The sequence below is a fragment of the Homalodisca vitripennis genome, chromosome 2 (assembly GCF_021130785.1).
Source record: "Homalodisca vitripennis isolate AUS2020 chromosome 2, UT_GWSS_2.1, whole genome shotgun sequence".
NCBI lineage: Eukaryota > Metazoa > Arthropoda > Insecta > Hemiptera > Cicadellidae > Homalodisca > Homalodisca vitripennis.
In genome coordinates this window covers 54,140,959-54,155,769 of record NC_060208.1, presented here as the reverse complement: position 1 = coordinate 54,155,769, position 14,811 = coordinate 54,140,959, and the positions used below count along the sequence as shown (strand labels likewise).

General features: G+C 34.4%; 1 protein-coding gene across 1 annotated transcript in view; it reads left to right on the top strand.

Moving 5' to 3' along the window:
* Positions 1-14,811, top strand: part of LOC124353958 (trinucleotide repeat-containing gene 18 protein) — a 139,821-nt gene that overhangs the window by 8,437 nt on the left and 116,573 nt on the right. Inside the window, exon 2 of the mRNA XM_046804043.1 lies at positions 7,606-7,677. Coding sequence (XP_046659999.1) covers positions 7,617-7,677 — 61 coding nt within the window. The 5' untranslated portion in view covers positions 7,606-7,616. The remainder of the gene's footprint in view (positions 1-7,605; positions 7,678-14,811) is intronic.

Genomic DNA, 14,811 nt, shown 5'->3' with positions numbered 1-14,811 from the left:
TATTCAAGAAAGGACCTGCACTCTATTGTGAAACGTGCGTGGTATAACAATATGGTATTCAAAATTATTTTAAATATCGTTCTTTTGATTATTAAGTAAAGCTGCTCTAACAAATGTGTCTTCAAACAATACGTAAGTGCTCTCCACTGTAGCTTCTTGTCATGCCCTTGCGCTGACACCACTGCGCGTAAGCAATGTACACGGCTCATGACTCATGGGTGAGTCAGCTGCATGCTCCCGTGGGAATGCAAGCAGAAGAGGAATTTGTTGACTCCAAAATGATCTCGTATTCCAGCTAGTGTTGATTGTGTGGCTCGGAAAAAGTTGCTCCCTGTATGTCGCATAGCTGCCGCCGTGCCGGGTGTGGACTATTCTCCTAGCGCCTGTGTCACAAAACACGTGTAGAGTTGACAAACGGTTGTTTAAGTAGTGCTATCTGTTTTTGTTGGGATAAAAATTTCAATTTTAAAGTCAATCCATTAAGATAACTTCCCAAAAGACAGATAAAATAGCATATTGTTTACCAATCACTAGAAATTACAGGAGTAGCAGGTAATTTAGTTTTCTAGGCTCAAGTAAAAATAACTGAAGATAACAACGTGATTTTTTCAACATTTATATGACGCCATGTCATTTCTTTCTTTTCTTTGGCCCTGGTTATAAGGTGATCCTTAAAAGCTTATTAAACTAACTTACACTCTTTTTAATTGGCTGTGATGAGTGATAGTTTTGATTTAAAAATATTTTCTTGCTAACACTTTAAGTGGTGCTTCACGGAACTAGTGTTGACACTGTGACGTCACCGCAGCTGTCAAATGTATACGGTTGTCATCTAACGCCTCTCGAACTCACGTATTGTTTGGTGGTCGGCCATGGATGATGTAATATTACTATTCTTTACACCTAGGGCTTAGGGGTGTTACCAAATTTACTTTTGTAATCAACGGTTTCGTATCCGCACACAAATATAGCTACTGTCTGCCTACCAAACCTTAAAATTTTATAGACTGAGGCACACTCGCGGACGGATTTCACAGTGTTAATTATCAATTCTTGATTCCTATTGTTGACAGCATCCAATATATCCACAGTCAGGAAAATTTGTCACTTAGACAAAATACATGATTCATATTGTTTCCAACATCTATTATTGACAACGGTTGCATTTTCAAGCTCGTTTTTATCGTGAAACTTCTATGTACATTTTTCTAATGCATAAATGAAATACTGGTATTTGTCATTTCACACCTCACATTTTTAGTGTGGATATTTTATTACCTAGTATGATAACCAATCAGCATACACAGAAGCTACGTCACACTGCTACTTAAACGAGGTAATCGAGAAATAGTTTCCCGCTAATCGGAGAACAGTTGGAAAAGTTTGGAAAATCTTGAGAGTTGCCCGCAACTAACTGTGCAGTGCACTAAGCGAGACGATTGAGTCAAGGGGTGTCTGAAGTTGGGTGGAGGGGTGGTAGGTCGATGAAGGGGTGGAAGTTGGAGGGGACACCCCTCCCCAATCAAGAATATTTTCAACCTGCCGACTTATATTTGTTTTACTTTCGCCGAAGTTCAATTTCCAGCGGGTGTATTATGGTGGAAACTTCTATACGCGATTTAAGGGTTGAGGAATTTTCTTGCTGTGTATTCTTTGTTCGGAAGGTGTACATTTTAATTTACAAATTCTGAACAAATAACGTGCTGCAAGATTCTCTCCGACCATTTCTTTTTCATTAGGTACAAAATGACGTTGGAATATTAAATAATTGTTATTTTTGGGATCTATAAGCTACATATAAAATATACTTTTTTATGTACTATGATTACGTTACAAAATTGAGAAAAGGCTGAGACATGTTTTGATAAAAGGCCGATACAAATTTTTACATTATGCGTTTTGGTTTAATAATATTTACAGTTCAATATTAATGTACAGAATATATATTTAATGCGTAAACATTTACGTACTGAGAGTATTTCTTCCAGTAGGTATATTTTTACTTGTAGAAACCAAACTTTGTAATGTCGGATGGTGTTCGGTAAAGAATCCGTATCTCGGAATCCTCAGAAAAATCTCTGCCCCAACTAACGAAACTAGAGTTGAGCATTCAAAGCCAATAGGAACTTCTGTATATACAAACTTTGTTTTAGCAATTCCTTTAGTTATAAGAATTAAATTTGGCACCATATTAAGTCCACTCAAGAAATTAATTATGAAATCCTCTGACGAGTCTCACATTTGCTGGTAACTACAAAATAGATTTTTAATGTACATTTAGAAAATTGTTCTTACAAAATATGTTGTTTAACAAAATAAATTTTCATTAGGTGCTTCCATCCAAATCTAAGACCCCCTATCACAGGAGTTGTAACCGGTTTACGTGATGAGGGAGCCGGGGTCGCTTCGTGGATACATGGAAGCTATATCATAAACGTTAATTTGCACCTAAATGTTGTTGTTTTACCAGTACTGCCTTTCTTTTTACTCTAAACATGTCAATACTAACATCAAACATAATTGTAGACTTGGACATTAACTTAAGTCTCCTATGTACGTTATCTCCTTGGCTTGGGCTTGCAGGTCTTACATATATGGTTTTATTACTATTCCGAATATTGGAACTAGACTCGAATATATTTTTATAGAGAGCAATCACTCATATCAGATTAATGAAAATAAGTTTACTTCTTAGTTCATGATATCCTATTCATAGCAGCATAAGTAGGTAGGGACATGTACTTTACCTGCGTTATCAGATGTTACGCAATTGAAGAGAAATGTATATTGGTAGAAAAAAACTGTTTTGATAACATATTTATCAATTTTGCAGAAGTGTACACAGTTGGATTTTACTTCTTCTATATGTGGAAGAGATTTTTGGAGATCCAATTTTTACCTAGACTTGGTTGGCAACTCATTTTTGACGTACACACATTTGCACCTCATTTTGGTGTGCAAACTAAAATTCGCCAACACAGTTTTGTCGTTTAACACATTCATTTGGCATCTCACTTTGGAGTACGAACTAAAATTTAAGCAATACATTTTTAACTTACAAACACTCATTTGGCACCTCGGATTTCATGTAAACTCTTTCATTCAATAAAATTGCTTCAGCGTTAAAGTTTACAATATATTAGCGGGTCATTTTATGTTACAGCACGTTTAAGGCATAAGGTATGTGATGGTATCAGACTGTAAAACAATTGTACTGCTTTAAATAATTATTTAATGTCGGGAAATCACGGTTAAAAGCGATATTCGTGCCCGGTTCGTGGCACGGAACTTGTGGGTGGAGTTTCCAATTTTGAGTCTCACCTGCTCCACAAGACGTGTAGAGTCCACCACCTGCCTCAGACTTACAGCCCCAAAAATGTCCCGTACAACTTTTTACATCCCCATCGCTCGGTTTTTTACAAGCACCGTCGGGCCGCCTGTCGCCCAAATTGGGCTTACGGCCGCCACATCCGCCGGTCGATGTGGGCTCTATTAACACGTCAATTTTAGTGATAGCCGGCTGGCTTTTAGAAGGGCCTCTTAATTTTGAACTCTTGTCTTCCGGATAATAAAGAATTATGGATACCTCAATTTCCTGGATTGGTTAGCCATTACTGACACTTCCAGCTGACACTTAGGCTATATATGTTAAATTACCGAACGGACCAAGATTTCAATGGTCGGGATTACTTCAGACACCCTCAGTTGTCCATAAGTTTATCGATACATGTTACTTGGCAGACACAATCGGCCTGATCGGACGAGCCTACCAAGATCAACGTAATTAGTTTCACATTAACATATAATACAGTCTGTGATCGAATTTTTTTGGAATGATAGCTAAAGTGCTCTATAAATAGTCTCATTTGGACCTTAGAATTAACGCAAGATTGAAATTTCATAGCTTTTAGTCGCCAACTTTCAAGGTTGGAAGTGTTGATAACTGTATGCCCAACAGCTTACTTGACATGGTTGTTGATATCCATCCGTTGCCGCCAACGCTAGATGGCGCTAAACTTTGTACAATTCAAATTTTGGAACCGTGGAGGACTAAAACAGCACGTAAATCATTAAAAGTCGCAAGGTCTGTGTTGAATTTTTTGAGCATTGAAAGATTTTTGTTAACGTTTAATGGTAAATACTGGTAAATACGTCATGTGATTGTTATTTGAAAATGGTGGATGCGTTCTTTCCTCTTTGCCAAGCTTCCCCTCAACCCTAGAAGTGGTAATGCTAAACTTCCAAAGTGGCAAGCTCTTTTTGACCACTATGCAGACTATTTTTCAAAAATTTACCAAAAGTATATTTTTTACTCTAACCTAGTCATGTCGCATACTGATTTCTTCAGAAAGAGTTGAACTTTTATATTATGGCAAAAAAATATTATTTATTAAAACCTGAGTTGGACTTATTATGAAAAGAGAGAGTTTTTATACAGAACTACCGTCGGTTTATTACTGTAATTTATTATTTTAATATTTTTGTTTGTGATCAAGCTTGAAAATTAAATTTGTTTACAGGAAACAGTGAATAAAGAAACTAAAACAATACTATAAAAACAATGCAAAATGTATTACAAACCGAAAAGATAGACAATTTTATAATAAAAAAAATATGTAGGCTACGTGTTTTGACAGAGAAACTTTGACAGAACTTTAGTAGGCCAATGAAACCAATAAATAGCGTACCTTATGTAGGCCGTATTCATGGCGGCGGCGAGTGATCGTTCATTTTTGTCGAAAGTTTATAACTGTTTTGAATGTTATAATTGATATACCTAAAGCATTATACAGGGTGTTTCTTAAAGGTGTTCCAATATTGTGGTATTTTGTTCTAGACGTGAAATGAGCAAAAAACTTCATATGGAGGTGTGTCCTAAAACTTTTAGTTTTCTGTCTGTCTGTATGCAATTTTTACCAAAAAAGTTATATCTTTTATACCAGTAAAGATAAAGTTATGAAACTTTGCAGTTGTGTTGGCCTTTTTTATGCCCATTTGTGAAAAAAATATGAACAAATTTTCTTTTACCCGTTTCAAAATGGCAGCCAATCATAAATTTTGATGTTACATTCCGCAAAATCGATACCCTGTATGAAAATTTTATTACAAGAATATTAAAATGTTGTAAACTTTATTCTAAATCTAACAGTGGTTGTTTCATTAAAATCGAATAACAAACAACTGATTAGTACTACCAAACATAATACCATGTTTTACACATTACACAACAGGAAGTATAGTTTTCTAAACTGTTTTACTCTGAACAGCTGATTTAAAGTCAGTGAGCTGATTAATGTGAACAGCTGTTTATTTAAGCTATTTGAAACGGATAAAGATAATTTGTTCATATTTTTTTTCAAATGGGCATAAAAAAGGCCAACACAACTGCAAAGTTTCATAACTTTTTCTTTACTGGTATAAAAGATATAACTTTTTTGGTAAAAATTACATACAGACAGACAGAAAACTAAAAGTTTTAGGACACACCTCCATATGAAGTTTTTTGCTCATTTCACGTCTAGAACAAAATACCACAATATTGGAACACCTTTAGGAAACACCCTGTCTGTATATCAAAATTTTCAGCATAGGCTATATTTCCGCATTTATCGGTGTATAATAACAAGTGTTACGGTACGATAAATTACGACATATATCTATTATACAAAACATTTGTTCATGAGCCTTTCACCACTGGGGGGACATTTTTAAAACACTCGAAACGAGTCTTTTGCCACGTCTAGGGTCAAAATGTTGAATTCACCAAGAAGTAGATCCTGCTGACCTTGCTAGAAATATTTCCGAAATTAGGCCTAATGTAATAAACGTAGCGCAGGAGTGGGCATGACCATTGATCAACAGCTGTAAGCAATATTCACGCGGAATTGGAAGTTAACAAATGCATAACTATGTTAGTAGTAAAAATGCTAGGATGTATTATTATAACAAGATATGTCTGGTATGTATTCGGATTCCATAAGTGCAATTACTATGTTCCTTATCACAGGAATAATTCAGTTCTCAAAATAAACTTTCTCTGGTGACTTCACCAGCTGGAATAGTCTCGTTCTTTAACCATGTGGTCACGCACAGCTGGCTTGCTTAGTCAGCTGTTTTTGCGACGCTTTTTTTCTCCCGGCACAGATGTCAGTGTTGGAACGCCGGTACGCCATTTTGCCGCGGAATTAGAAGCAGCCTGTTTCTTTGAGAGTAAACAAATTCTTCCACTCCCAACACATGTGACTGATTGGCTGAAATTTCCACTTTGCATCGGGCATTTTAGGCATGGCTTTCAGTTTTAAAAACTTTGCGAAAAGTAATGCAACAAAAATACAAAAGTGTTTAAAATGTTTTAATTTCTCTTTCAAATTTTTTATATATTTAAAATTATTACTTTTCATCGCCTGGAATTGTGTACTACTTTGCTGTTAATTATGCATACGAACGTGCTAACCCAGCTTCTATGGCAGTCATAGACTGAAGTATATATTATGTTTTTTTTTTATTTGATAATTGGTTGTTTATTCAGTTTATTTTCTGATGACAAGCCTAAACCAATGACCAGTAAATAGTAAATTTGCCAGTATAATTTCTTGAGACCAAAAATGACAGTATTAAACAAATTAAAACAACTCGGTACGCTAATTTCAGATACGCTATTGTTTTAAACCACGTGGTTGTAGAATATGTACTATAGTTAATGGTGTTTATTTAAGGTTAATTTTTTAACTTTGGTACTACAGTACTAGTAAATTACTGATGTGGGGTATACCTGTATGTTGTAAGAAATTGCAGTTGTTGACTCTTGCCGTGCCTTTACATTTTGTAAATAACTTTGATTTGTATGAGTAAATGTGCCTTAACCAGAGGCCGAGACGTACACATGTATGAGACACGTGGGAGAGCTAACTACCGAACTGGGAGACACAGAACGGTGGTTTATGAACGCCTACCCAATTCAATTAGAGATGCTCCAACGCCTAAGGCGTTAAAGACTCGCCTTAAACGCTTCTCGGTGTCACAAGCATTCTATACTGCATGTGAGTTTTTGGTATTTGACTGGAAGACCACCCAATTAGAAGACTGACTCAGCTTGTCTAAGTGAGTTGCATTGGCGACGAATGAAAGAGGGCGTAACTGTAAGATTGTACGTGTGAGTTTGTATTGTTGTATGAATGTCAGACATTTTAAAAACCCATGACGTTTGCCATACAATGTAAATATTGTCGCTGCAATAAAGGTGATTTTGATTTGAAAATATTTATGATAACCTTATATCGCGTAGATATTAAAGTAGTAGATAGAGACAGAATGGACGCCGAATAATACCAAAGTACCCACCCACAAGTTTTATCAGTACATTCTTCCTGAATGGATTTTACTTTGTTTCGCCATTTTAAGACTCACAGATTACATAATCCGTTTCAGATATGTATAGTGAATCTTTCAATAAATGGTCTATCAGTCTATCTGATTTTTTAATGGTGAGAAGAAAACAGTCTTCTTCCATATCACTGTCTTCATTACATTTTAGTAATAAATATTTTAATAAATTTTAAATATCGGACTGTACTTAAATTTTGACCTAGGGTATTATTATTTCAGGGAATGATATAATGGTTGATTTGTCCCGGAATAGAAACCCGGACATTCTTCAGTGGGGATTTTCCGAAATGGGTAAGTTTGAAAACGGACTTCTCAGAATTGAAGTGTTCTGTTTTCAGTTAGTTTCGTTGTGAAGCACATCTTGCGAAAGTGTATATTGCATGACACTTTGATGTACCATGCTTATAGCTGTAGTTGGACCTGAACTTTATCTGCGCTTTACATTTATTATTTTAATGAGTTTGAATTGTAGGTAGTGTTAGTGAAGTTTCAATTTCATAAAATTCCTCACTCAAGGTTTTTTTAATTAATTAAAAACTCAACTTTGTAACTTAATGCCCGAACGAATTTATTTGTTGGGAAACACATAAAATTGAAGAAATAAACTAAATTTCTACAATTATGTAATTACTAGCCGTTACCCGCCGCTCCGTACGCCATTTCAATGGTTTTGCACATGTATGAGAATTTCTCGTTCGAGTGAATTATATTTCCGACACTAATGTTGAGTTCCTTCTTCCCACGATCAAGACAATATTTTAAAAAAGTGTATATTTATGGTCATTTTAATTTACTTAGTATTTTTTGTTCCAAAACTGATTTTGCCCCTCTTCCGATTAAGAAAATGTATACATATACGGCTTTGAGAAGCGTACTTTTGTCAAAAGACAACTTTACATACGTTTCATTACAGTCTTTAAAGGTATTCTAAAAGTTATAAAAGGTATAAAAAAAGACTGTTTTGTCCCTTATATATGCATTGCTAGCAGTTAACCCGCTGCTTTGCACGCAATTTAGTAGGCATTGCATGTCTATGACCACTGCTGGAGTGTGTTATATTTCCAACTTACAACGTTGAGTTTGTCTGGTTGCCACGATCAGTAAAACAAAAAAAAAGTAAAACATAAAATTCTTAGTATGTTTTATTCCATAGTTGATTTTTTGTTGTTTTCCGAACAAGAAAATAAAGTGTTGCCAGAAAGTTTAGGGACACCCCACATAAAGTGATATACTACTTGTGTCCCTATACTAACAGCAGATTGGCTAATTCTATATATTTCCCCATTAACGCAGTGAAAACGGAGTATTTTGGTGTGACTTCCATTACTTTATGTATTAAAATCTTTCAAAATATGAACTTTTTTGTGATTTTAAAATTTTGGAGGAAACACCTGTTTTTTGAAACATTAAAATTTATAACTTCTAAAATAAATGTCCAATCATCTTAATAATTGGTACGTTGTTTTAACATAAGATATGGAGTAAATAAATGCTAGAAAAAAATCACTCACAGTTTGGTGATCGCTCAAAGTTCCTTTATTTTTTTTTTACAAACACGGAAATGGCGATGTTTGTAGCTGACGGCAACACAACAAATTATGAAAAAGGAGTGCGTGCGCATCAATATCCCTTCTTCTGTTTTGTGAGGAACAAGCTGGTGTGCGTGGATTGCCTACCACTCTCATAGTTCGAGCGCTACAATTCACTAAAGTTATCAGTTTTTCATTTTTGAAAAAAATAAAAATAAAGGAACTTTGAGCGATCACCAAACTGTGAGTTATTTTTTTCTAGTTGCCACAACTGCATTTATTTACTCCATACCTTATGTTAAAACAACGTACCAATTATTAAGATGATTGGACATTTATTTTAGAAGTTATAAATTTTAATGTTTCAAAAAACAGGTGTTTCCTCCAAAATTTTAAAATCACAAAAAAGTTCATATTTTGAAAGAGTTTAAACATAAAGTAATGAAAGTCACACCAAAATACTTCGTTTTCACTGCGTTAATGGGGAAATATATAGAGTTAGCCAATCTGCTGTTAGTATAAGGACACAAGTAGTATATCACTTTATGTGGGGTGTCCCTAAACTTTCTGGCAACACTGTATATATATTACTGATCAGAAAAGCCAAAAGAGAAACACTTCTGTCAAAAGAGAATTAAGGTGCGTTTTAGGCCTATATCAATATTTAAATGTATAGTAAAAGTTTTTTTATGTTTTAGAACTTTTAGAGCTGGAATTGGTACATTAGTTCAAATGAACAGTCCAGCGAATTTTAATTTCGTATAATTCTTGTCGACTGCTTCAAACGGAGCCTACGAGTAATCAAATTTTGACCATTTCTTGGTTTAGGACATGTTTAAGGTAAATTAGTACTTAGCCTACTTAATCGCTAAAATCTAAATGTTTACTCTTAAGACAATTTACTCATTATAAATGTAAACAAATTGAAAAGAATAAACAGTGTTTATACATAACAGTAAATTGTTTACATTTGACAGGCTCATTCAATTAATTGTACACAATTTTAGAGGCCAAGATGGGGTTTTGTGCTACTTTAAAGACCAGCGTGGAATAGCCCGGAAAGATTTTCGAAATAAGAATAGGTCTATATTCATCCCAGAGACTGTAAGAACGTCCTTGCAAAGTTTCAGTACAATCGGTTGAGTAGTTTACGCATGAAAAAACCCAACGGCACTTTGGATTTTGTAATATTGTCAGCGCAAAACAAGGATTTATGTGTCAAGTTTTCCTTGCCTATTTGAACGCAAATAGTAAATTGCTACTCTAAAGGTTAAAAAAAATTGATATTGAATTTCTCTAAGCTTGTTAAAATAGTTGAAAGTGAGAAAACTATTTCTTAAAGACCCGTTTTATTGATTGGCAAACCTGCAATACACTTTCGTCTCTAAAATACACTTTCGTCTCTAACAGCTTGTACGTCTTAAAAGGGCAGAGCGGCGTAAGTCATTCCGAGCAGTCGTAGCATTCGTGTTGGACGTTATTGAAGTGGGCACGGCTATAAATCTCGCCTCGGCCAAATTTGGCGGAAGGTTTTTGAGCTTTTACGGTGGGGGGGGGGGGATTGAGAGGGTGGGTAGGGAAAAGTGGAGTGAGGCTGTACCAGGTTGCCTGGTTATGAAATCGCTAGAATTTTACATCGGTGAACTGTTCTCTCTGGTTGTCCCCAAGGATCTGCCTTGGCATCAATAATTTTGATATTCAATTCAAATCTAATCTCGCCTGGGTTTTATTGAAATATTTGGATAAACTGTGTCGTATATTTGTCGGTTGGGACTTCCATACTTAAAAAACAGCCATCACGTGTTTTAAAATGTTGTACATAGCCTATGTAAAAATATTAATTCTTTTATTCGCATGTAAGCGTGTAACGCTTAACACGAATGTGAGTAAATACTAGCTAGACGACGGCAACACACTTTTCTGAACCACGTCTGGTACAGGTCTTTCAATTCAATACACGTATTGACACGTTTCTCGATGATAAGTGAAGTTTCAAGATGAAGGATGAAAGTTGTTAAAATGTACGGTTAGGGAACACCACAATGCATGTATTTCGGAAACTACACAATGCAAGCTACAGTTGCAAAATTAAAAGCAATTGGGCTTTGAGAAAATGTTTATTCTTTAAAGGTGTGTGCTAGCCGACATGAGTCTTGAAAAGTAATCTACAAAATTCCAAGCGTTAAATTATCTTCAACCTAATCTATTAGTTCTTTGAAAGATAAACATTCGTATTCTTTATTTCTGGCTTTGTTTTGTCGAATATTTTATTTTGGCCAATTTACCCAACTGTACTGCCGGCCACCTTGCTTTTAGGCTGTTAAGAACAATGTTAACCTAATGCACTTTTACAAACTTATTTTTAGCCGTAGAATTATGAGGGATGACATAAGATCTAGTCAATACGCATCTAATACTTTTGGGGGTTTGATATTTTTAATGTTTATTCAAAAAAATATAGCTTTTTGCATTTCATCATTTAAAAAGGTATTCACTTTACAAACAAAACTAAAAACCATTTCGATGCGTATTAATTTTATTTTTTTAAATGAGAAATCCAACTTAATCAAGGGCGAAAAATGCAAAGGAGAAAAACTCAAGGTAATTTCTCTACAGCCAGGGTGGTCCAATAATTTAAAATATTTCTACAGAGCCTCGAATTTTCAAGCTGTACATAACGTATCAATTTTCCCGTTAGCAAATCGAATCTAGCAAATGTAATCTCTAGAATATATTTATAAGTGGAGAAACGTTGCCAGTGGAAGTCAGCCGGTCAGAATTTCTTCATATACTCTTAACTTCCCATAACTTCGAAACAGCTTTGCTCGCGAAGAAGAAAAATGTGTATTGCTGGTCTGGAAATTATTAATTTAAAGCTTAAAAATAGGAGGCTGCATTGAACCATTTAAATATAATTATATACTATGAAAAGAAACTCTGGTAGTCTGAATCACTGGGTGTTTTCTTTTCCCAAAAATCCATGGTTTGGGCATAGTTTATACTGTTTGTGTTTGTTTAAATACAGAACAGATATTATATCACAGGTATATCTCGTTGGGCCTAGAACTACTACAACTGGTGGGATGCAACGGATCAGTATCAAATCTTGTTGGCTGATTGTAGTTTCCAACGTCAGTGAGACATCTAAGTTTAGATTATCTTCGGTGCAGGTGATATAGTTGAGTCAGACTAATTCGCAACTGTTGATAAGAATCAGCATTTCTTAACGTCCAAGGAAGAGAAAGCCCAGGCGGCTAGACAGTGAGTGCGCCGGTCCCGTCACCAGCCGAGCAACTGATCTCGGTTATCAGTAGGCGCCGGGCCGGGCCGCCTCTTCAGCGAGCGAATAAACTGATAACCCCTCCTCCTTATCAGCCAAAAACATATTTGATCCATTTTATATACTTTTTGCAGTTCACCGTTAGGAAGTACTAAACATTTCAGTGTAATGATATTTTTCTTTTTTTTTTTGTAAGCAATTTTTGGCTGCTTCATTATGAATGGCGTACTCCGTTATATACATTCTTCCATATTAGGTCCGTGCAGAATTATTGGTCCAGAGTATGCCGAAATGAAGGTAAACAGTCAATATTGGGTCTGCTTAGAACCTGTGATGTTAAACTTTTTATTCTCAAGTTAATCTGTAAATAATAAAACGTATCTACTGTTAAATTAGTACTGTTACATATGGGTTTTAACAATTCTGTAAATTATTGGTTCATACATATCCAATAACTTATTGTATTTTAAGTTCTTAAAACGAGAGTTTTATGCAATAAGTTACTTCAAATAACAAAAGTTAGGGATGAGAAATGACCACAGGCGCAGGACTGTTTTTGCTACCCCAGACACTATTTTACTGTTCAGGTACACCGGTAGATCCAGCGGGTATTATAAGATCCAAGAATAAAATTACACACTATTTATATTTTAATTTAATATAAATTGATTGAGTTTACATTAAGTAGCCTAGTTGAACTACTTAACGATTTATTCAAATTGATTGGAAGTATTAACAGAACATAAATTAAATTCAAATCACACTTCATACTATTGTATTATGAAACTGGGATTACGGCTGAAGGGCCAGGTAGTTGCCTCGCATGCATGAGCGCAGAGGGTTGGGCCTCCCCGGCACCTACATACCTGCCGCCAGGGTTAAGCAAGTATCTGTTGAAAAGTCATCCATATCATTTTCTTGTTATATTATGAACTCGTTACATTTCCTTTGATGTTAACAACATGTACTCGAACATTCCAAAACAAGAAACAATGCAAATTCTAAAAGATAATCTAATAAAATACAGTCAACTTGAAATGAATGAAATTGACGATATTTTATCATTGACAAAGTCTACTGTTAATCAAAATTATTTTCAATACAAAAAGGACTTTTACAAACAAGAAGATGGGTTGGCAATGGGATCTCCTCTTTCAGGCCTTCTTGCAAATATATATATGCAACATTTAGAAAACAACAAAATAATGAGTATTACTAATCCATTTAAAGATAAAATAATTTACTGGTTTAGATATGTTGATGATATCTTATGTCTTTTCAAAGGAGATGAGAAGCAAGCAGACCATTTTTAACATTCCTCAATTCTATATCCCCAACAATTAAGTTTTCAAAAGAAATCCAAAAAAGTCAAAATTAACTTTCTTGATATAAGCATTTCTAATCTTAATGGAAACCACTCATTTGAAATTTATAGAAAAACAACCCAAACAGATCTTCTAATACCATCAACCTCTAACCATCCATGGAAACACAAATTAGCAGCATTTCACTCAATGATAAACAGAATGTTAAATATACCAATGAGTGATGAAAATAAAACTAAGGAAATGGAAATCATAAAATATCTAGCTGTCAAAAATGGATATCAACCCCATATATTGTAGACAAAATGATTCAGAAAAAAACAAGAAAAATCAATAAAACCAATACAATACGGCCTAATCCTAATAATAATGAAATTCAGAAATATATATGTGTACCTTTCAATACTAAAATAAAACAAAGCTGTTCAAAAAAACCTTTCAAAATTCAAAATTTTCTATCAGTTACCAAACAAGAAATAATACGGTTTAAACTAATTGAAAACAAAATAAGCCAAAAAGATGACAAACAAGATTTATACAAACAATGTGGAGTATACAAAATTAACTGTAGTGACTGTGAAAGCTACTATATTGGACAAACTGGCAGAAATTTTAATAAAAGGTTTAAAGAAACATATACAAGCTTTGAAAACAAACAACATGTCTACAATAAAATCAAATTTCGCTGAACATTTATTAGAAACTGGACATAACTACAAAAAATATTGAAAAGAACATGGAAATTTTGGATATCGAAAGAAAAGGAGAAAAATTAAACACTAAAGAAGAATTACACATTTATCTAAATTATAAAAAAGATCCTCACAACATATTAAATAGCAATTTAAAAAATAAAACAAATCCTATCTTTGAAAAAATATCAAACACAGAATCTTAATCAAAATCACAACTGTGTCATATAAGTTTAACATCTGTTTAAATAGTCGACAGGTGTATATTTATTTGTTTTGTTTATAATTTAATTAGAGGTTAATTTTCACACTGAAGATGGTTTATACCGAAACACGTGTCTGAAATAAAAGAATTTAAAAGGGTTTTAGTTTACGATTTATTATTCTAACATTTTCTTGTTATAATCCATATATACTAATCACTCTACGATCAAATTATAGAGTAATAAAAACCTGAATTTTGATTAGGGAAGTACAATAGGTAGGCCTAACTAATAGAGCGCGAATGCGGCCGATCCTAATCCCCTGCACGTGTGTGCGTATGTGCAGTGTATTTACGTGTGTGGTATAAAACTACCTGTGCCCTAACCGCAATTACT